We start from the raw sequence: 22,246 nt of genomic DNA, 5'->3' as shown, positions 1-22,246 counted from the left end.
TAAATTCCCACACCTTTCTATTGAGAAAAACATTGAGAAATTGCTATGCAGATGTATCAGGTCTATGTGGGTTTCTGTTTTCTAGATATTATTAATGCAGGACAGTATGAAAAATAAAGAATGCAAATTGTTCTAGTCACTGTAAATTGCTGTTAATATTGAGCAGTAATGTATTCCCCTATTTAGTAAGCTCTACTTATTTCTATTGTTGTGTAAGGGTTGTTCAGATACAAGCATAAAAAACTGGCACAGACAAACTATCTCTTACAGAAATACATTTTAGAGATACTTCTTGTCTTAATCCACCAATCTTTCATTCCAGTATCTGTCCTTTTTCTAGCAGTAATATCTATGACTAAATTTAACACTGAAGCTGGTTCTGGGTATTTTCAGATACATCAAATTACAGGTAGTCCTCGATTTATGACCACAATGGAGCCCCAAATATTGGTTGTTAAGTGAGACATTTGTTAAATGAGTTTACAACCTTTCTTGACACAGTTGTTAACTGAATCACTGCAGTTGATCAGTTAGTAACCTGGTTGTAACCTGGTTGTAAAATGAATCTGGCTTCCCCATGATCACGGGGCTGCTACAAAGGTTGTAAGTGTGAAAAATGGTCATAAGTCACTTGTAAGTCAAGTGCCGTTGTAACTTTGAATGGACACTAAATGAACTGTGGTAAGTCGAGGACAACTGTAAATGTATGCTGTTCATAACTTCCCTGTCCCGTTAGTTGTGTCCATTGTGAGCTAATAAGGTAAACGAACGAACAAACAAAAAATAATTTTGTATGTATGTGTGTATACACACACACACACACACACACACACACACACACACACCATGTTTTCCCGAAAATAAGACCCTGTCTTATATTTTTTGAACCAATATAATATAATATAATATAATATAATATAATATAATATAATATTATATTATATTATATTATATTATATTATATTATAATATAATATAATATAATATAATATAATATAATATAATATAATATAATATAATATAATATAATATAATATAATAACACAATATAATATATATTTTGTGTGTGTGTGTATCAACACTTTACACTGTCCTGGGAATAGGATTCAGAAGATGTAGCACACATGTGACTTTTAAAAAAATTATCTAGAGAAGCAGAAAAACATAATTAAAATCAGCAAATAAAAAGAATTATGAACAATAGAAAATGGACAGAAATAAAAAGCCTTAAAAATTAACACATTATATTGATGATAAATCTTCTAAATAGATATCCATTTCATCATTTGATAATGTATCAAATTATGCTTTAAAGTTGTCTATTCTTGTAAAATATTATGAACTATGTCAAAACTAAATGTATTGGATCATTAAAAAAAAGAAAAGAAAAAGAAAGCCTTTTCAAAAACTTATAAATTATATGTTGCTTGAATTCAGTCTTTGATATTCAGAGTAATAGTACTTTTCCAATATTTCAGTATAATTCTCTTGGTTATTCCTCCTGCTTGATTATAACCGACATTACTCAAAACTTGTACAATTTTGGAATATAATTCAAAATAGCATTGACATCTTTAATATGATAACCTTTGCCCATAGATCTATTTCTAGATGTTACAATCTTCTTCTAAAAAGAAGCCAAATGCAGACATGACCTAATCATATGAGTTACTATAATTTAACATTTCTTACATTGCCAACAGAGAAAATTGACAGTCTATCTTTCGGATAACATTCTTTGAAGAGTCCAATAAATTCAGAATAACTTGAATTCTCACTTCAAAGACACACCTCAAGGGTTATTGATTAAGACTTGAATAGATGGATTGAGACTTTATGCTAAGCCATAAAATGTGAATTACAAGCCATCTTTATATCAAAAATGGGAACTTCTGTACAAGATAAATATGGACGACTGGATCTCCTTATAGAATAATAGAATCATAGATCTGGAAGGAACCCTGGAGGCCTTCTAGTTCAATCCTCCTACCCAAGGCAGGAACCCCAGGCAAATGATTATCCAATTTTTTCTTGAAAACTTTTAGTGATAGAGCACTCACAACTCCAGGAGAAAGCTGTTATTGACTGTTTTCACTGTCAGGAAATTTCTCCTTAGTTCCAGGTTGGATCTCCCTCTGATAAGCTTCCATCCATTTCTTCTTGTCCTGCCCTCAGGTGCTTTGGAGAATAGATAGACTCCCCTTCTCTGTGACAATCTTTCAAGTATTAGAGGACAGCTATCATGTCACCCTAAATCTTCTCTTCGTTAGGCTAAACGTATCTAGTTCCCTTAGACATTCATTGTACAGTTTAGCCCCCTTATTTTTGTTGCTCTTCTCTGCATAGTTTCTTTATGAAGCCCTCCATGACTCCAAAAAAGGACAGAAGATCAAATTCTGCCTGAGTTATCTTGAAACTGAAGATCCTACAGCTCTTTGTGATTTCCCATTAAGAAAGTGAGGATTATCTCCACAACTGGTTTTTGAGTGAAGGATCACTACCTTGAGGTGGTAGCTGGGTCAGTTTTATTCATCTTTCTGTTGAGGAATGGTACCAAAAGAAGCTGTTTCATTTCATGTTTCAAATGGGACAGCATATTGGAATGAAATGAAGTGGGGAAGTGAAGAAGGATAGTGAGGCAGGTGTCCTTCCCCATCATTTGCAACTCCTTCAAAAGTTGAAGCTTCTCTGCCCTTGTAAATAGCATATATCCCTTTTTTTTTTTTTTTTGAATTTCCAAGTGCTGAGTTATCAGGAGTTGGCTGAAATAAATTATTTCTAAAACTCTGATGGATTGTTCTTTTCAGCTACTTTGCATACCTTGTCTTTCAATGCATTATTTTTTCAGTAGTGCCATTTGATAACTCTTTAAAATAATGTTGAGTTATTTAATTCAATTGAAATTTAATAACAGTAGTATGAATTTGAATGAAATGAATTATGGACAATTCAGACAAAGCCATCATAAATACTTTTTCATAGAATACATTTTTCATAGCTTTGTTCAGATACTCAGAGCACTGTGCTTTGAGAACAAAAGAAATGGGTTTGTTTTTCACGTTGGGGAATATTTCTGTAACTCCAATCACGAAAACAAAAACGAAAAGAATTGCTTTTGAATATGGGATGCAAAAATGATTACCAAAGAGAAGACAAGTCTTTACTGGCAAAGAGGCAGAGCGAGGTGGACAGAAGGATGTTATTAATCAGAAGACTACACCCAATTACTGTTCCCTTTTATTCATTCATGGCAATTAGTGGTATTATTTATGAATTATTCATTGATGGAATTGATATTAAAAACAAAAGCCTTTTGTATGGTGAGAAGTTACAGCTTTTGGTTCTTGAATTTTGCCCCAAATGAATAAAAGAGAACAATCACTACACTGGGTAACATCTTAAACGATAACATCTCTTTGTTTCATGGTAAATTTCTGTACAAGGCATATTCCATCCCATTCTTCTTTTGCCAATAGGAATAAATGTATTTCATTTAAAAAAAAAACTATTTAAAATCCTGGTTTAAATGGCAATCGATTACAAAACTGTAGGTTGTAATTTGTGGCTCATTTAACAACAGGTTTAAAAGCTCCTTAAATTGCGCTTCCAAATATAATAATGTTCTTCCTGAGTATTTAGTTTCCTCCAACTCAGCATTGTATCAAACAGTTATAAACATTTGCATATAGACATTTTTATAATCAAGTTTGTATAGCCACTGGTCTCAACACAATTGAATCTGGACGGCACATGTATGAATGTATAGCAGTTAAAAGGGACTAAAAATGGCATTGTGACTTCAGTAAGTTTTTAGTAATTATATTTATTTATGCTTCTAATGGCGTGTCAGAGATGAAGGAGATTATCTCTGTGGCCCAGATGAAGTGTCTCCCATGTTATCAGGCAAAATGTTTAGGTAGACCATGTTAGTAGAGTTGTATGACTGCAATACGTAGTTTTACTCTCTTTTCTGCTAAGGTGGTAAATGTAAACATACCAACTCCTGGTTCTTAGGTAAAGGTTTAAGTAAGATATGGGAGTCTACGGAGAGATATTTGTGGGACAGATTAAAACTTTACAAAACTTGAGCCTGTGTAGAATTGGAAATGACTGACATTTGCTATTGTGCCATCTTCTGCAGTGGTTGGTTGCTACTGGTTCGCCCCAGTTTGGGCAAACCGGTAGCAGCGGCAGCAGTCTCCACCCACCCGCCCGGATGTCATCAAATACAATCTGCGCATGCGCAGAACTGGCACATGCAAGAGAGAAGTGAGAGTGTGAGAGCGAGCTAACCAGTAACAAAATTAAGTTAAACCCACCCCTGATCTTCTGACAATCTATAGTTAGTAATGGCACAATAGTAAAGGCACATTAAAATAGTTGTCTAGTAAGAGAAAACCTAACTAGGATACCTAGTAAGTGCAGACTGTCCTGAATTAAGTATGCATCAGTGTTAGTTTAACTAGTAGCTTCATTATCTCATTTTATAACACACTGATCTGTATTATACATCCTCAGGGTAAATTCTTCCTGGTTGGCTGCTCATGACGTGTGTTTGCCATAATTGTTCTTTAATGGCATTGTTTGGTATAAAATGATAGGGTTACTCTGCCAATGCTGGTGTCATAAACAGCTGAAAATTCAAGCTCTTTCTGGTTTGCCATTTCACTTAGATCAGCATAAAAGTAAGAAAAAGAATTGTCATCGGAGAACCGTGCTGCTCAGAAGGACTACTTTTAATGAAAAGCTGACTAAAATATTGCATGTATAATAGGAGGCATGCAAAGAATCAATATATTTTCAGAGACACCTTCTGGCAATGAAAAACATTAAAAGCATGCAACAAATGAAAGATACATAGGCACTTGGGAATTAAGAGTTGCTATTGTGTAAAAAAAAAAAGGATATGTGCAGGGAATCATTTTTTAGAAAAAACAACAAAAACAGTAATTGGAAAGTTAATGGAGACAAAGAAAAGTCAAATGACTGGGTGTTAATATTTCTTTTTAAAAATTGTACTTCTAATCTATAGGCTTTGTGTAAAATATTTTTTACTGTGTATTGCACCAAAAATTGTGAAAGTTTATATTAAGTTGTAATTAGATTTAGATGGAATTCATTATTTTTAATGGCTTCCATTAGTGAGGTGAAGTCATTATTTGGGATGTACAATTGCAAGTAGCAAAACAAGCTAATTTTTGGCTTCTATTTAAGGATGGCTTACGCAATAAAGGAGCTATTATTAAAAGTGCAGTTAAAAAGATTTTTTTTGTTAAAAGAAAGAAAAACGCTAACATTCGAATTGTAGTCCTAAATAAGATTCCCATTTTTTTTTATACGAAACATTTATTTTCTATGAAGGAAAAAGGAGGAGGGGGAAGTAGAGGAGAAGAAGAAGGAGGAGAAGGAGGAGGCTGAGGCGGAGGGGAGGAAGAAGAAGGAGGAAGAAGAGGAGGAGTTGTTTGGATGAGGAGACCATTAGGCTCCTCATCTCCTTGGGTTGTTTTTGGTTTTTTTTGGGGGGGGTGGGCTCCAGCATTAAGCCTTCTGCATCTGACATGATGGCTTTGCACAATTTTTTTTTAAAAGTGTTTATTTTTATATTTGGACAAGTCCTCTTACCAGGTTACAAAGTGGAATGCCGACCTTAAAATCTAACAGAAATACGTGAAAAGAGTGAATCTCGGGAACTCTCAAATTGTGCATATGTGACAGTTCAATAAATTTCAGTTGTAGAAATTTACCCCTTCTTTCTGAACTGGATGCGTCCATTATGCAAATTTCCACTGCACTGACCATCAGTACTTTATCAAAAACTCTCACTAGATATTATGAAAAGCAGGAACTATCTATCCATGTTTAAGGGCAATGTATGTTAACCTGTGCATTGCCTTTTACCTGCACAAAGCAACTCTCTGTAGTAAGATTATCTTCTACCTGAAAATTTCTCCATGCAATTAAGAATCATGATATTCTAAGGCCTCAACAATGAAGAGAACCTCTATAGATAGAAAAGGATTTCCACTGCAGATAGTCATCTCCACCTATAGAGGGTGATGTATACGGAGCAGGGTTATTGAACTCTGGGGTGTAGATAGGTTATTCTCTCTGTTTCATAAGATCTAAAGAAGGATCAACATATAGTCACCCTCATTCTTGTTTTAGGTTGCCATGACTCTGTAAACAGTTTCCACAGTGTCTTGTTTCAGAGCTATGGTTATTCTTGCATTTTGTTCTATATGCAAATTTTAGTTTGCTTTTGATTGTATGGAGCAACAGGGAAAATAGTATCTGCATATTTTGTCTGAGTTTCTGCTTTTTTAAAGGACTCGTAGTGTTACTTTCTTTTATTTAGATCGCATCCAAGATTCAGAAGGATGCGTATGTAACTGCACATTTCATCAGTGGATTGATTGTACAGAGAAATTGTCCAGTTTTTTGTTGCCTTTTCTTCCCAATCAGTGGTTCTTCAATTCTTCTCTGGAGAACACACTATTCTCCTCTGGTGCTGTTAACTCCAACATCTCCCTGAATCATTATTTATTTATAATTTATTTTATTTTGAGGGTTGAAAGGCTGAGGGCTGCGTTGGATAGAATTATTGTGTAAAGTGAAAGAGCCAACCAGATTTATCTTTGTTTTGTGACCTTAGTGGGGAAGTTCAGCTTGAAATTTCCTTGCTGTAAGTATCTTTTAAATATTACTTTTTTCAGTACACCTTTTGTACCTTCCGCTGTCAAAATAGGAAATTTCACCACCCAATTTTGGCAACTGTATCGCTGAAAATCAGCCATTGAGTTGAGAGGTCTACAAAAAAAAAATAAAAAATTGAGAGGTTACTACTAATTTGTAGTAATTTGTAGTTACTACTACAAATTGGAAGCACCTCAATGAGGCCCTTCTGGGTTGAAAAGTTTAGCTGGTGACATCAGCTAAGGGTTGCCTGGCTGGGGGCTCCTTTCACGCCTCTGTAAATTTTCCCACTAAAGTGGTACCTATCTTATCTACTCACGGATGCACACTTTCAAACTGCTAGGTTGGCAGGAGCTGGAGTAAGTGATAGGAGTTCATCCCATCATGCAGTAGAACTCGGGTCTCGAATGTAGGCTTGTTAATTATTAGTCCAGCAGTCTAACCATATGAGCCACTGCATTCCAATTGAGGGGCTGAAGAATGCCTGCTGTTGTCCTACAATGGAATAAATTAAAAATGTAGATTCTATCCATGGTTGTATTAATATCTTTGGAAGTCTGACATAAGTCATAATTTGGAAAGTATATTTCTAACAGTATTCTAAATTCTGGGTTTGGTCATATGCAGTCTGCGTTTAAGGAAGGAATCTACAGCCTAGATAACCAAACAGAGACTCAAAAATATGTTTCTTCCCCCCAAGGTTCATGGAGAAAGTTGCTGAACAGGGTGGCTTGTAGTAGGAGAAAAAATAGTATTATTCCTATATTATTAAGAGCCGTGGTGATGCAGTGGTTAGAATGCAGTACTGCAGGCTAACTCACTGCTCACTCCAGGAGTTTGATTCTGAGCGGCTCAAAACTCAGCTTTCCATCCTTCCGCGGTCGGTAAAATGAGGACCCAGATCAGGGGTGAAATGCTCCCGGTTTGGATCGGATAGCCCGATCCTGTAGCTATGGTGGTGGGTGGTTCGGAGAACCAGTAGCAAAAATCCCTTCTCCCCCCACCCCCCATGCCCAGCTGAGCCTGCGATCATCAGAGGCTTTTTTTTTTTTTACTTTTAAAAGCATTTTTTCTACAACCTCTTTGGCCGAAAAAATGCTTTTCAAAGTAAAAAAAAAAAAAGCTTCTGATGATCGCACAGCTCAGCTGGGATCGTCAGAAGCTTTTAAAAGCATTTTTTCCTGCAACCTCTTAAAGTTGTAGAAAAAATGCTTTTAAAAGCAAAAAAAAAATAAGTTGGCCATGCCCACTCAGTCACATTACCGCCTCCCACCAAGCCACGCCCACAGAACCGGTAGTAAGAAATTTTACATTTCACCACTGACCCAGATTGTTGGGGGGCAATAGGCTGACTCTGTAAACTGCTTAGAGAGAGGGCTGCAAAACACTACAAAGCAGTATATAAATCTAAGTGCTATTGCTATTTCTCAATAGTTTTGAATAGGAGTTTTGAGTAATCTCCGTTCCACTTGATGGTGACAGCATGACTAAAAGCAGCTGAAATAAATACAGATGTTTTTTTTCTTTGTACCATATTGGGATTCTTCAGTCCTTTATACTTTTTATATAAAAATTCAGTTGTTGAAAAGTACATTTTAAAAAAAAAACATGATTTGAAAACGTACAAGTAACATAATTGAATATTCCTATTAATTTAAAAAATCAATTGCCCAGCCAAATGCAAATTAAAAATGACTTGGAAACAGAACTTGGTGTGCTACATAAAATGTCTGATATGGAAGGGCTTTTTTAAAAAAATAAAATGGCAATTGAGCTTGGATACAGAGAATGGATAATCAATATCCACAAGCTAGAGTAGTTTCCTCCACTAATGGCATATGATTTTTTTTCCTTTCTAAGCAAAGGTATTTGGAGCATGAGACACTTAGAAAAAAAGAATTAATTTGAAATCTGTAGTGGAAGATCAGTTTCAATTAAAACTACATTTCAGCTTTCATGGGCAAGGAGCTAGTTAGCTCTAAACACCATGATGGTATGCAGTGAATAAACAGATTCCTTTAAAAATTACTACCTTGTTTACAGATTTCATAGAATATTAAAATATCCTAGCTAATAAATATTTGCTCCTTCACAACTGTGTTAGGTATAAACTAATGCCTCCCCACCGTCCATAGTTTGAAATTGTACTTTAATTTTGCCGTTACTCTTTTTCACTTGGAAGATATTTGGCATTGTATTCTGAATATTATCCACAATAGTTGTATACAGTAAAACAGGGTGGGAGAATTGTCCTAGCAGTAAAAAAGCAGTAAAAGAAAAGAAGAGGTGCATTCTTTACAAATACTATGATGATTGATGCCAAGAATGCAATTCAGATCAAAGTTGCCATTTCATAATGCAAAGTTGGTCTCCTCATTGGTTGAATCATTGCTACAAATATTATCGTTCATAAAAAGCTATACAGGCCAATTGCACAGATCCACTTTGGTTTAGTGCAGGGGTGTCAAACTTGATTTCATTGAAGGCCGCATCAGGGTTGTGTTTGACCTCAGGGGGCCTGGGGTGGGCATGGCCAGGGTGTGTGTGGCCACTTCGATGTCACTCGTGTCGGGGGCACCTGTAGTGGCCAAGTGCTGAGACTTCCTTCAGATCCTCCCTCACTCTCATTATAATCTTCCTTCCTTCCTTCCTTCCTTCCTTCCTTCCTTCCTTCCTTCCTTCCTCCCTCCCACCCTCCCTCCCTCCCTCCCTTCCTTCCTTCCTTCCCTCCCTCCCTCCCTCCCTCCCTCCTTTTTCCTTCCCTCTTCTTTCTCCTTTCTTCAGTGGGCCCTGTGAGTTCTAGTCCCACTTTAGCAATGAAAATCAGCTGGATGATCTTGGGCCAGACACTTTCTCTCAGACCAACTCCCTTCACAGGGAAGTTGCTGTGGGGAAAACAGGAAGAAGGAGTAGTATTAGACATGTTCGCCATCTTGAATTGTTTGTAAAATAACAATAATAATAATGGCAGGATATAAATAGAATAATAATAAATGAATTATTTTTATTTCTTTGGAACAGGGGCATATGGACCTGAGCATTGGGTTACTTCAAATGCGGATTGTGGGAGAACTCACCAGTCTCCGATCGACATCATAGATCATCAGGCACATGTTGGAGCAGAATATCAGGAAATACGCCTGGTTGGCTTCGATAATGAATCATCTAACAAGACTTGGATGAAAAATACTGGGAAAACTGGTAAGGATTGCTTTGTTTGGACTGTTCATTTGCTGGGCTTGCTTACTTTTCCATTTGTCATTAATTCTAGCCTGCTTCTGGCAGCCACTGACACAATGAAAAATGTACAAGGGAAGTTTGGAAGGTGGTGGTAACCCTGAGCACCACCCCACTGCTATACGCTGCACTCATGCATTGGATTCAGATCCTGTAGATAGTACTGAAATTCCTTCCATAGATGAGTTTCCCTATGTTGTGGTCTGCCAGCAGCCTGCGGAGCTGGCAGCAAAGTAGGACAGTGAGGAGGCTGGGAAGGACCATGGGCCAGTCATGGAGTCTGGGGAAGGCTCGGACAAGGGCTCTGCATCGGAGGCAGAGAAAGGGCCATTTGGGAGGTACGTGCTGCCTCCGGAGCCTCCAGAGTCAGACCTCAGCAAGGTAGAGGAACAGGGGGAGCCTGTTCCCAGTGTGCGCATGCGCAGAGCTGCCAGAAGGCAAGAACAGCTAAAACATAAGGGACGACTCAGGAGTAGGGCTGGGAGATGATTGGCCCCTCCCATAAGACTTAAAAGAGGAGCAAAGACACGTGGGCCTTTGCAGGAAGCAACATTTGTTCATTCGGTTCAGCTTAAAGCCCGAAGCTCTGTTTGATTCTGGACTCCATGTGGCTTTGCCAATTTGGCAGCATGTCAAGGGAGATAAAGGTGGATGATTATCCCGAAGGACTTCTCCCGAAGGACTCTTTATAACTAATTGGGACTCCTCTGGGAATGAACAGAATTCACAACTATTGCAATAAAAGAGGTTTTGGGGGCTACTCGTGTGTTTTAATGACTCAGGAAGCCCATGTCAGAACACCTTATGTGGTGAATGCTTAAATGAGTTTTATGCAGATCGTGTTTTAGAGAAGTTCAGCAGCCACCTGCACTAAGTAAGGCAGCTTTCTCATTCAACAGGGAGGTGTCCCTTTTACGCCTGTTATTTCTTCTATTGTACTTGAAAGTATACAGATGGTCCTCGACTTACAACAGTTCATTTAGTGACCATTCAAAGTTACAACAGCACTGAAAAAAATAACTTATTACCATTTTTCGCACTTATGACCGTTGCAGCAACCCCATGATCACCTGATCAAAATTCAGACACTCGGAAATTGACTCATATTTATGACAGTCACAGCATCCTGGAATCATGTGATTCCTTTTTGTGGCAAGCAAAGCTGGATTCACTGAATAACTGTGCTACTAACATAACAACGGCACTGATTCATTTAGCAACTGTGACAAAAAAGGTCATAAAAATTCACTTAACAAATGTTTCACTTAACAGAATAAATTATGGGCTCAATTGTGTTCGTAACTCAAGGACTACCTGTACTTAATGCTATGGTTTGTCAAAGTGGCTGGATGGTTGCTCTCTATTGCCATCTAGAGGCTAAAACAAAAGGAAAACAAATTCTGCTGGAGCAGAGTTTCTTACACTTTTGGATTTTGGGACCCGTTCCTATTTTTAAAAATTATGAAGGATCCCAAAACAGCTTTTATTTGTATGGGCTATATTTATTTACCATATTAAAAATGAACATTGATGCTTTTGTGGAATATTTATTGACCGATTTACGTAAAAATAACAATGTTACACCTATTAGGTATACTCTAGGTACAAATAAAATACTTTTCATGTATTTTTTTAGCAAATAAAAATTATGAGAAGAGTCACATTGTTTTACATTTTTTCCAATATCTTCAATATCTAGCAAATAATTTTGATTTTGCAAATCTCTGAGGCGGGGGGCTTGGGGAACCTGCAAGGGTACTCAGAACACATTTTTAAAAACACTGTGCTGGAGCAACACAAGAACCAATCCAAGGAAGAACACTTTCCCTTCACACTAGAAATTTTCAAAGGCTCCAGAGGAACCAGGAGAGCAAGGCCCTCTTGCGTGACTTCCAGGAGAGGCTGTCTGGAAAAAGTCCTGTAAGACCACATTTGTTGGTGTGTGTGTGTGAGAGAGAGAGGGTGGGGGGAGGGAGAGAGAGGGATGCCAGCAGAGTCAAGGTAAGCATGTTCTGAATTTTTGACATGACAAGCCTAAAAGATTCACCATCATTGGCCTAGAATCTCTCAGGATATATCTACAAGGTTAGAAAGTTATAGCTTTAGTTTGGCAAGATTCTGTCCATTAGGTGAAAGCTGGTAAGCAGTTGGATTCAATTGGATCTCATTGTTTCATCTCTGGGCTTGGGCATGACATTAACCATTATTAACTGAGGACGGTACATCAAAATGTACCAATTTTGATGTTATTTTACTTGTTATTTATATGATTTATGTAACTGCCCATCTCCCATGCGTGATTTTGTAGTTTACACAGATCAAAATACACACGCGCAAACACCATTCCCACCATATTGTAATAATACTTTTATAAGCTTTTTAATATTGGTGTATTATCCTGGGGCAAATTGTGGAAATTTATATCCAAATATGTAAGGCAAGAAAAGACTCTAATTATGTTAACAAGCTTATGCTGAAAAATAAATTATAATTCATTTTTTACTACTGCAATTCTGGAAGGGAGCTGTTTATGAGAAGAATCCTTTAAAGATTAATAAAAATTCAAGAGAAACATAAACAACAACTTCCTGTTAATAAACCAGCATTTTTATTTGTCCATATGTCACATTTTTGTAAAGACTATGTTTATGTAGTAATTTATTTGTAGATGCTACTATTAATTACCTATAGATAGCATAAGTTTCACACCAAAACATACTTGGCACCCCAAAAATATTATTTGGAAAAGAGAAATATCAGTTAGGAAGCCCTCTGTCACAGCTTTGTTTACTTTTCACAGATCTTAAGGCTTTTTTTGTAGCGTTAAAACTAAAATAACAATAGAAGATGCACATTTTCATTGACAAATACAGAGGAAACCCTGATATTAATCCAAAACATGCTTTGTAGCTTATGGTATGATCTCAAAAGTAAGTCCCATTGAATTTTATGAACGTTAACATTGATCTTAATTTTAATATCAGGTAGGTTGAGTAGAATATAAGTTTCACTGAAGTGAGTTGGGGGGTTTCTTTTGAGATGGCAGGTTTTTATGGTTGCAATATAAACTTTTAGTGCTCAAACACATCTTTCAGAAGTTACATAAGTTGTAAATGTGTTTTAAAGATAAGGATATGTAGAGCAGGTCATTAACTTTACCTTTTATTTCATTTCACTATAGTGAGTAGTGTTAAATACAATAAAGAAGTAAGCTCAAAGGAACAGATGTGTTGTGGGTTTCTCTAAAGGTTAAGAACTCTAGGACTTATATATTAAAAAAAGCCTGTAGTGTAAATTGAATTATAATTGTATTAAATAAAAATAGCAATCAATGTCATGAGTTCAGATAATGGTTGGGTTGTTATCATTCTAATGCATATTTTCCAAATCTTTGGTAATTGTTCATGTATATATTTTTTTGACTGAACAACAACAAAATGGAGGACAGGGGCCTGGTGTGCTATGATCCATGAGGTTTTGAAGAGTCGGACACAACTTTAGAACTGGATAGCAATTTTTTTTTTGGTTCTTTGCATATATAAATGTATGACTGAAAATGAGATACCTGTTCCCCGCCCCCACCCCCCAAAAAAATGTTTGTAGCCATCCAGTAGTAAGTCATGATAACTTTCCATATAGCTTAATAAATAAATACATTTCCTTTGCAAAGAGCACAATATGTGTAAGTGACAGTACATCTATTGCCTCAAATGGGTATTTTGCATCATACATGGGGATGTCACTTGCCACTTGTTGCCCTCTTACATGGCTGCCTGTATTTCAAACAAAATCATATGAGAAAAGAAATGGTATTGTGAAGGTGTTTAATGCCCAAATTTAATTGCCCTCCAGGGTCAATTTCCCCAAGAGGTTTCCAGAAGAACTGAAAGCTAGTGTGATCATCACAAGTTTTACTAATGATAAATATTTGCAGGAATGCTGTGGTTCTCTGCGATGGGCAACAAGTATGTATGTGCTATTCTGTCATGGCCTGTCCATGCCAAGGCAATGGTTTGTAAAGCTTTTATAACCATGCGCAAAACAAGCAGGAAACTAGCTTATAAGGCGAAATGCCCTTCCTGTGAACCTTTCAGTATCTCTGCACCTGGCTTTACCTCAGGGAGCATTCCCAGACTCAGGCTGTGCCATGTTATACATCTTATAATTTTTTAATACTATAAATTCATGTAGTCATTAAACATAGAATTAGCTTGGGTATACAGATGGAAAACCTTGTCAGCTATTTATACGTTCAAATTACCGTAGATATCTATAGAGACTATGCAGCCTATATACTGGTTTCCGTCTCTTCCTCTCCTTTCCTCTCTTCCTTCTCCTCTCTCTCTCTCTCCCCTCTCCTCCCATCTCTTCAATTCTGGAAATGAAATTTGTAAATGTCTATAATCCCCTGATTGTCTGTTTATGTCATGTGGAATCTAAAGGGGCACTGGAGGAATGGGAATCCATTTGTGTCATCAAAGGACTTTTTGGAAAAATATTACTTATTTAGTTGAATCACTTCAACTAAAGTGAAGTGTATCCACTCTTTTTATCCATTTCCCTCCATCTCTCAATTAATATCTATGCAACACTTGTGTATCTTCATTCCATTTAAAACATTTGGTTCAGTAAAGATTTCCTTTTTAAAAAAATTTTACATAACCAATCTATTGATACCTTCTTCCCCATACGGTATTACTATGGTAGCGCTTTTTCCATAAAGAGAATTTGTTTATTATTTGTATTTATGGTTACATAAACCTCCCCCGCCTTCATTCCTCATAGAAACCTTGTATGAATTGCACCATTAAGAACTACCTCATAAATGTTTATTAATAAGAAGTCCTGCCGTGCTGAATAGATTTACTCCTAGGGAAAGAAACATTACAGCCCTCGCTGCTATCTTCATTTCTGAGTTCCATAATTTTGGAACTTCATTCTTTCATTTTTCCCTCTCCTGTGTAAAGATGGGCACCTTTATTGATCCTGTCATGAAGGAAGCCATATCCTATATAGACAGGCTGAAAACATTGGTCTGACTCTGCTTTATTTTCAATGAGTCAATTACACAACCCAAAAAGTCGCTTCAAAACGAGATGGGCAACAAAGAAATCTCATAAATAAATCTGGAAAGGAGATGCATACTCCTAAAGTTTGTAGAAACAGTTGCATTATTATTATTTTTTAATCATAGCAAATGGTTTTCTGCTGTAGTCAAAAATGTCCATAGCTGTATAGGCAGCGGGTCACACTTTTCTACGAAATTTTGTGCAGTAGAATTTTAATTGGGGAATTATGAGGCAATAATAGAATCATAGAGTTGAAAGGCGCTATTTAAACTCTTCCATCCAACCCCCTGGGCAGTGAAGGAATCCCAAATGACAGAGAAGTGTTTAACCTCCACTTAAAAACACCTGGTGAAGCGAAGCCCACCATATCCCTGGGTAATTGCTTCCCTTGTTGAACTGCTCTTATTGCTAAGTTCTTTTTACATTTAATCAAAACTTGTCTCCCTGTAACTTAAATCCATTATGCCATGTCCTACACCCCGCAGTGATAGAGAACAAGTCTTGGCTTTCTTCTGCATAATATCTCTTTCAAATATTTGAACAGCGCTATCGTGTTCTCCATCAGGCTTCTCTTCTCAGAACTAAAGGTTCCAGGTTTCTTCCATCTTTTTTCCCCTAAAACTTTCTAGGACCCTGTTATACTTGAAAAATTGTGTGTGTGTAGGCTGTCCCAGTCAGTTAAGACTCTGAGCGGTGAACAAGAATAGAATAGTATAACATAATAATAAACAAAATACAATAAACAAATGCAAAAAACAAATGGAACTGAACATAATAGCCAAGGTGATCTTACCAATGAAGGATTAATTGGCACAATCATTTCTGCTGATTTGAAAATTATCACTTTTGTTGAGGTAATCTAAAATTTTACTTGTCTTTTTGTTGCAATGTCATAATTTAGTTTGCAATCCTATGAAGATAAGGACAAGACTACATTAAGTCATGCCTTAATCAGTGCTTCAGGTTATACATATTTGAGATTCTAAAAAAACCCCACTTGGTTTAGAGCAGGGGTGTCAAACTCGATTTCATTGAGGGCCACATCAGGGTTGTGTTTGACCTTGGGGGACCGGGGTGGGCATGACTAGCTCGATGTCACTTATGTCAGGGGCGCCTGTGGTGGCCCGAACACTCTGCCAGCAAAAACGGGCTCCCGAGCTCAGTTTTCGGCTGCAACAACCTCCTGCAACCATTTGCCAGCGAAAACGGAGCTCCGGAGGGCCTCACCTGGCCCTCCTGAGCTCCTTTTTCGCTGGCAGAGGACCGCAGGCCGGCACTTCACTGTTTCCAGGGCAGCCCCTGTGGGCCAGATCTAAGCGGGCCAGATTTGGCCCGGGGCCTTGAGTTTGACACCCCTGGTTTAGAGAGTGTTTACAAAAAACTGTAAGCAATCCAACATAGAGTAAAGGCCTTCTCCCAATTGTAGTCTGTGGTTTGGAAGTGCCAAGAGCTGAATTTTGTAATCTTGACAATTTCCAGGTGTATGGACTACAACTCCCAGAATTCCACAATCAGCATGGCCATTGTGAAATTGCCATGGTTGAGAAACACTGACCTAAAGGTTTAATTATACACACAGGACACATCAAAATCTGGTATGGATTTTTACTGAATGTAGCTATATGCAAAGTGTATTTACAGTATCTGTAGCAAAGAATCTCTTCTTTCTGGTTTTCTTCATTACACACCAATCCTGGCAAGTTTGCTTTGAAATAAGCTGTCTAGAATAAATAATGTACTCATCCTAACATCTCAATAGTATTCTATTACATGAGGTAACAGAAGGGACACACTTTTGGATCCTTGTAATATTATGCATACAGGTAGCCTTTGCTTAATGACATTTTACTATCATTCAAAGTTTATGGCCTGAAAAAACCTGCCAGTCATCACCAATGATCTTAAGAAGAGAGTAGAGAGTCACTTATCTGAAATAGTATAGGTTCTCCTGCTTGAGCAGCGGGCTGGACTAGAAGACCTCCAAGGTCCTTTCCAGTTCTGTTCTGTTCTGTTCTGTTCTGTTCTGTTCTATTCTACTCTACCCTACCCTACCCTACCCTACCCTACCCTACCCTACCCTACCCTATTCTGTGGTGCAGGGTACCTGTATTTAAGGCAGAAATGGGCTATGAGTTGTACAATTAAAAATATATTTTTGCCCCATAGTGGGCAGCTCTAAATTTTTGGGAAGGCAAGGATTAAAAGACAACCTTATGCCTTAAACTAAAGAAAATATAGGAGAGTAATACATTCCTTCCTTTAAATTGACCAGTCCCCCTCCTCTAAAATGTACAAATCCCAAGATACTTTAAACATGCCAAAATAGTTTTTGGGGACTCTATGCAGCCCAAGGATTGTAAACAGTACGCCTTTAACTTTTCAGAAATGACTTTGTAATTCCAGTTAATGACTTTAGCCCACCAAATTCTATTATTTTTTGGTATTGTACTTACATTGAGGAAGGTTGGAAAATAACTATCTCACAGATTCTGATTCCATTTAGAACTAAAAAAGATCCCTGAGATTAGTTCATCCAAATCCTTCATCTTGATGGGCTTCAGTAAAGCTATTTCTGTTAGATGCTAAAGCCTATTAAAATGTAATGGCCAATACTTGTTCAAGCAGGCAGTATTTTGCTAGCCTTTTGTAATAAGCAGTTCAAAAGAACAGATTATCCATAAAGAATCATTTCCTAGGCTAAGCAATCACTCAGACAAATCTAAAGGAAAAATGGCTTTAAAAATAGAAAATTTGATAAAAGTGAGAAGTTACCTTTTTATTTTCTCTAACATTTTAAAGAAATATGTTTTTTTTTAAAATGCAGTAACTATATTAACAGAGAAAATGCATTTAAAGGGTACAGTATACAGAAAGATTGTTTCTAATGTTCTGTGAAAATTGTTCAAATCCAAATTATGTAGAAATTGGCAAATAAATAGAGATCATTTTACACTCCCGTGTGGTATCAGAATTATTTGATTGTTTAGTTTTATTTACAAATTCCTATGATGAACATAGATGATTACAATTAATATACAGTTAATAAATCCAAGTTCTGATTCTGACATATATCAAATAAAATTTCTAGATTAGAAGCTAGGAGTCTTTAAAGAGATTACAAGTAAGTGAAACTTGCCATTATAATCAGCCCAAATTTACTTGGGCTGTATATTAAAAACAAACAAAAGCCTAGCACGTAGGCGACAATTCATTCAATTCAATGCTTTAAGTTTTATAACAAAGATTAAGTATATAAAACCACACTTATAAAAAGCATTGAATTATTCCAATATTTCATTTCATTATATAAACTTTTGTTCCCATATTTTTCAAGGTTTTTTTTTTTAAATGGCAGAATTATGATCTTGACAAGTAAAATAACATTTGGACTTGACAAACAAAATTCAAAATTTCTGGATAGATACTTTTTTTTAATTATATGCCTATATTCCAGAGATAATGTCCAAATAATTTATTACAAAGGTATGATAAAAACTGTAGAGGGGGCATGTGTTAATTTTTTTATCTTGACCTATTTTTTTCTATTTGGTTCACTCTTCACCTTTAAGGGCAGTGAGTCTATGCAGAAAAAAATAAAATTTAAAACTGGACACTCGTATTACCTCTTCTGAGAGATCAGCTACCTTTGTTCTATTTCCTTTTGTTCCATCCCACAGATGTTCAGTGACCCAAGGGTAGAGGAGAGTCAGCCAAAACTGAGAACCAGACACTGTAAAACCAAAGAATTATTAAATGTAATTTAGGAATGCAGTCTGAAGTGACGTTCTGGCCCAGGCAATGGCTGATATATACAAAAAAACACCTAACTGATCCCAAGTTCCAAATGTAGAAATATAGGATGGGCTACAATGACTGTTGTTGTCAGACTAACTTCTTGTTTTCATTCCTCACACCCTTCTCCCGAAGGAAGAACTCAGGAGACACACTGTAACTGTCACCTAGCAAAAATCAACTCACTTGTCAAAAAAAAAAAAAAACAGGAATTTTGAAATAGGTGTCTGAACTTGCTTTTAGATTTTCTGCATTTTCATTTTTTTTCCTTGTGTCTCACGTCTTCTATAAACTGGAAGATAGGGCCTGTCATGCTACTGATCTTTGTAAGAAAACCTGGGTGCTTTTTTTTTTTCTTTTGAAGTTTATGCCACAATAAAGAATTCTCCAGATAATCCATGCCACTTTTAATACACAGAATGATACCTGATGGGTGCATCTGCAAATAGATTAGTGCACAATTCCAGGAATATTTCATGCCTCTCAATATTGGAGATGGTGTTACTAAGAGAAAAGAGACATCCAAGGTGCAGGCATATAGGCGTAGATGTGTGTGTGTGTGTGTGTGTGTGTGTGTGTGTGTGTGTGAGAGAGAGAGAGAGAGAGAGAGAGAGAGAGAGAGAGAGAGAGAGAGATATTCTTTAAAACCCAGTAAGAGATAACTGTAAAATGAACAATTAGATGAACATTTCAGATTATACATTCTCCTAATTATCCTTTTAATTATTAATCTAAAACAAGTAAAATGACCCCTGACAGAGCCATAAATGATTTAGCGATCATAAAATATTTATATAATGCAGCTGAATCCCGCTGTGCATTGTAACAGATTCAGAGAAGCCTATATTCTTGTGGGACTGTCCATTAGTTTGTCACATTAAAAAGAAGGGGGGGAAACCCTCTTTAAGTCTCTTTTTGCTTCCTAGTACATGTCACCTTTAAAAAGAAGGGGGGGAAAATCCTCTTTAATTGGCTTCTTTCCTCCACATCCATGTACAGGTTTACCTCCATTTTAATACATGTTTTCATTCTGACATAGAAAATCTGCAAAAAATGCTGCTTAAATCATGACCAGCTCCATTTCCACACCATATTTTAAATACATTTAATTTATAATAGAATACCTAGGTATTTTTTCATTAGTGAAACAACAAAACTGTTCTTAATGTTATTCTTAAGAAACCAAACTGAATTCAGATAAACCAGATGGTGTTTTAGTCTATGCAATAATTATACAGTATATGAGCTTTTGTGGACTTGTGTCAATATGTTATTTCTACTGATCCTCAACATTCAGAAACCCCTTGGGTCAAAGCGTCTTTCAGAATATTGATTTGTTATGAAAACATTTTTATAGAGAAGTTGTTATAGAACAGCTCAGAACCAACTGTTGTTTTTTGTTGTGCTTTGTCTTTATCTTAGATCTAGAATTTAAGACAAAGATCTAGACAAAACAGTGGCTCGGATCTAGAAAGATTTGTAGAGGAAACAATTCTAGAAAGTCAACAAGGGGACTGAGTCACATTATTTATTTGTTTTCTTAATGAATTAATTGTAGGTGCTGTTGGTACATGCAAATGTGTACCTAATTGCCAAGAGAGAGCAAGTTTGGTGTAGGTTAACACACCAGGCTAGAAACTGGGAGGCTTGAGTTCTAGTCCCACCTTGGCACAAAACTAGCTGGATGGCTTTGTGCCAGTCACTTTCTCTCAGCCCTAGGAAGAAGGCAACGGCAAAGCACTTCTGAAAATCTTGCCAAGAAGTTGCCAGGATTCAAACTGACTTGAAGGTACCATCAATCAATCAATCAAGTTGCTAGCCAGATTATTTAGATTGTTTGGTAGTAAATTGGCTAGCAAAAGCTATAGTTCCCCATATACAGTATTTTGGTACCTTCTGTCCTAATAGTATTAGTATCTAAGATTCTTAAGTGCCATGTAGGGAGATATATCCTACGTGCATCCTTTGTAAGAAGAATACTTCCAGAGATGAAATAAATAATTCAGAACATTTAGGAAAGCTGCTATGAATAGTCTTGGTCCACACAGAGTGATAGCAAGAGCACTTAGACTTATATACCACTTCATAGTGCTTTACACTATGTAAATTTTAAGCAATTTACTCTGTAAATTGCTTAAGAGAGTGCTTTACAACGCTCTCTTAAGCAATTTAAAAGAGCCTTGGTAGTACAGGGGTTTAAGGCACCCTGTTATTAAGCTGGTTATTAAGACCAGCTGCCTGCAATTACTGCAGGGTTCGAATCTCGCCAAGGCTCAAGGTTGACTCAGCCTTCCATCCTTTCTAAGATAGGTAAATTGAGGACCCAGTTGTGGGGGCAATAAGCTGACTTTGTATAAATATACAAAAGGATGAAGGCTATTGCTGAGCACATTGTAAGCCGCCCTGAGTCTTCGGAGAAGGGCGGCATATAAATCAAATTTAAAAAAAAAAAAATTTACAGAGTCAGCATATTGCCCCCAACAATCTGGGTCCCCATTTTACCAACCACGGAAGGATGGAAGGCCGAGTCAACCTTGAGCCCCATCAGGATCGAACTCCAGGCTGTGAGCAGAATTAACTTGCAATACTGCATACTAACCACCGCACCATCATGGCTCACTTACCCATTTAGCTACCTTCTGAATTTTTTTTAAAGCCAAAAATTGTTGTTTCTTCTATTCAGTCTTATCTAATTATTCGTATATATAGCATTCAGAAATTTTATTTTTAGCTGCCTGTATCCCATTTTATTGAAGCACAGTGCAGCAATGCGCTGTATATACACCATACTGTAGAATTTTTCCTTGCATCATTCATTAGGATGCGTGCACATACAAATTACTGCATATGTGTGATACAAGGATCTGTAGTAACAAGATTTCTCCCACCTGCTTCTTAGGCAGATTAACTTTCTGGCTTAATTAATTCCCAAGTCAAGATGGCAAACTGTGCATAGCTGTGTAATTTCAGTGGGACTCTCATATATAACAAGGTGCTGGAGTGCAACCTTGTTTTCTTCACTTTGTAATTCTGCAGAAAGGCCTGAAAATTATCTGCTGGAGTAAGTGTGTAAAAGATCCTCTGAGAGCCCTATTTGCTGTATCAGATTGTTTTCTTTCTAGAGTTCTCTGCCAAAGAAACTTCTCAGGGCTGTACGTTTGTTGAATACATACCTGAGAAATCTAAAGGTCTGAGAAGATCTGGTTGAATTAAGGGGAGGAGTCGGGGAGTGGGCCACGGCATCTGCCAGGTGGGTGACTCTGATGGGAAGGGGAAAGATAGGCAGATAGGAGAAGTTGCAGGGCCTCTATGGCAGGGCTGTCAAACTCAATTTTATTCAAGGTGTTTGACCTTGGGGGCTGGGGTGGGTGTGGCCAGGGTGGGCGTGGCCAGCTCAATGTCACTCATGTCAGGAGTACCTGTGGTGGCCTGAGCACTCTGGCAGCGAAAATGGG

At 37.1% G+C, this 22,246-nt stretch overlaps 1 protein-coding gene across 4 annotated transcripts in view; it reads left to right on the top strand.

Annotated features, from left to right (window-relative positions):
- PTPRG (protein tyrosine phosphatase receptor type G) overlaps positions 1–22,246 on the top strand; it is a 725,247-nt gene that overhangs the window by 390,579 nt on the left and 312,422 nt on the right. For all 4 annotated transcript variants that reach the window (XM_034408792.3, XM_087883749.1, XM_034408794.3 and 1 more), the window contains exon 3: positions 9,715–9,894. In XM_034408792.3, the coding sequence (XP_034264683.2) occupies positions 9,715–9,894 (180 nt within the window). The remainder of the gene's footprint in view (positions 1–9,714; positions 9,895–22,246) is intronic.

Source organism: Pantherophis guttatus, chromosome 2 (genome assembly GCF_059756535.1).
Source record: "Pantherophis guttatus breed Tessera chromosome 2, ASM5975653v1, whole genome shotgun sequence".
NCBI classification, from domain to species: Eukaryota; Metazoa; Chordata; class Lepidosauria; order Squamata; family Colubridae; genus Pantherophis; species Pantherophis guttatus.
This window is presented reverse-complemented; position numbering and strand designations above follow the sequence as displayed.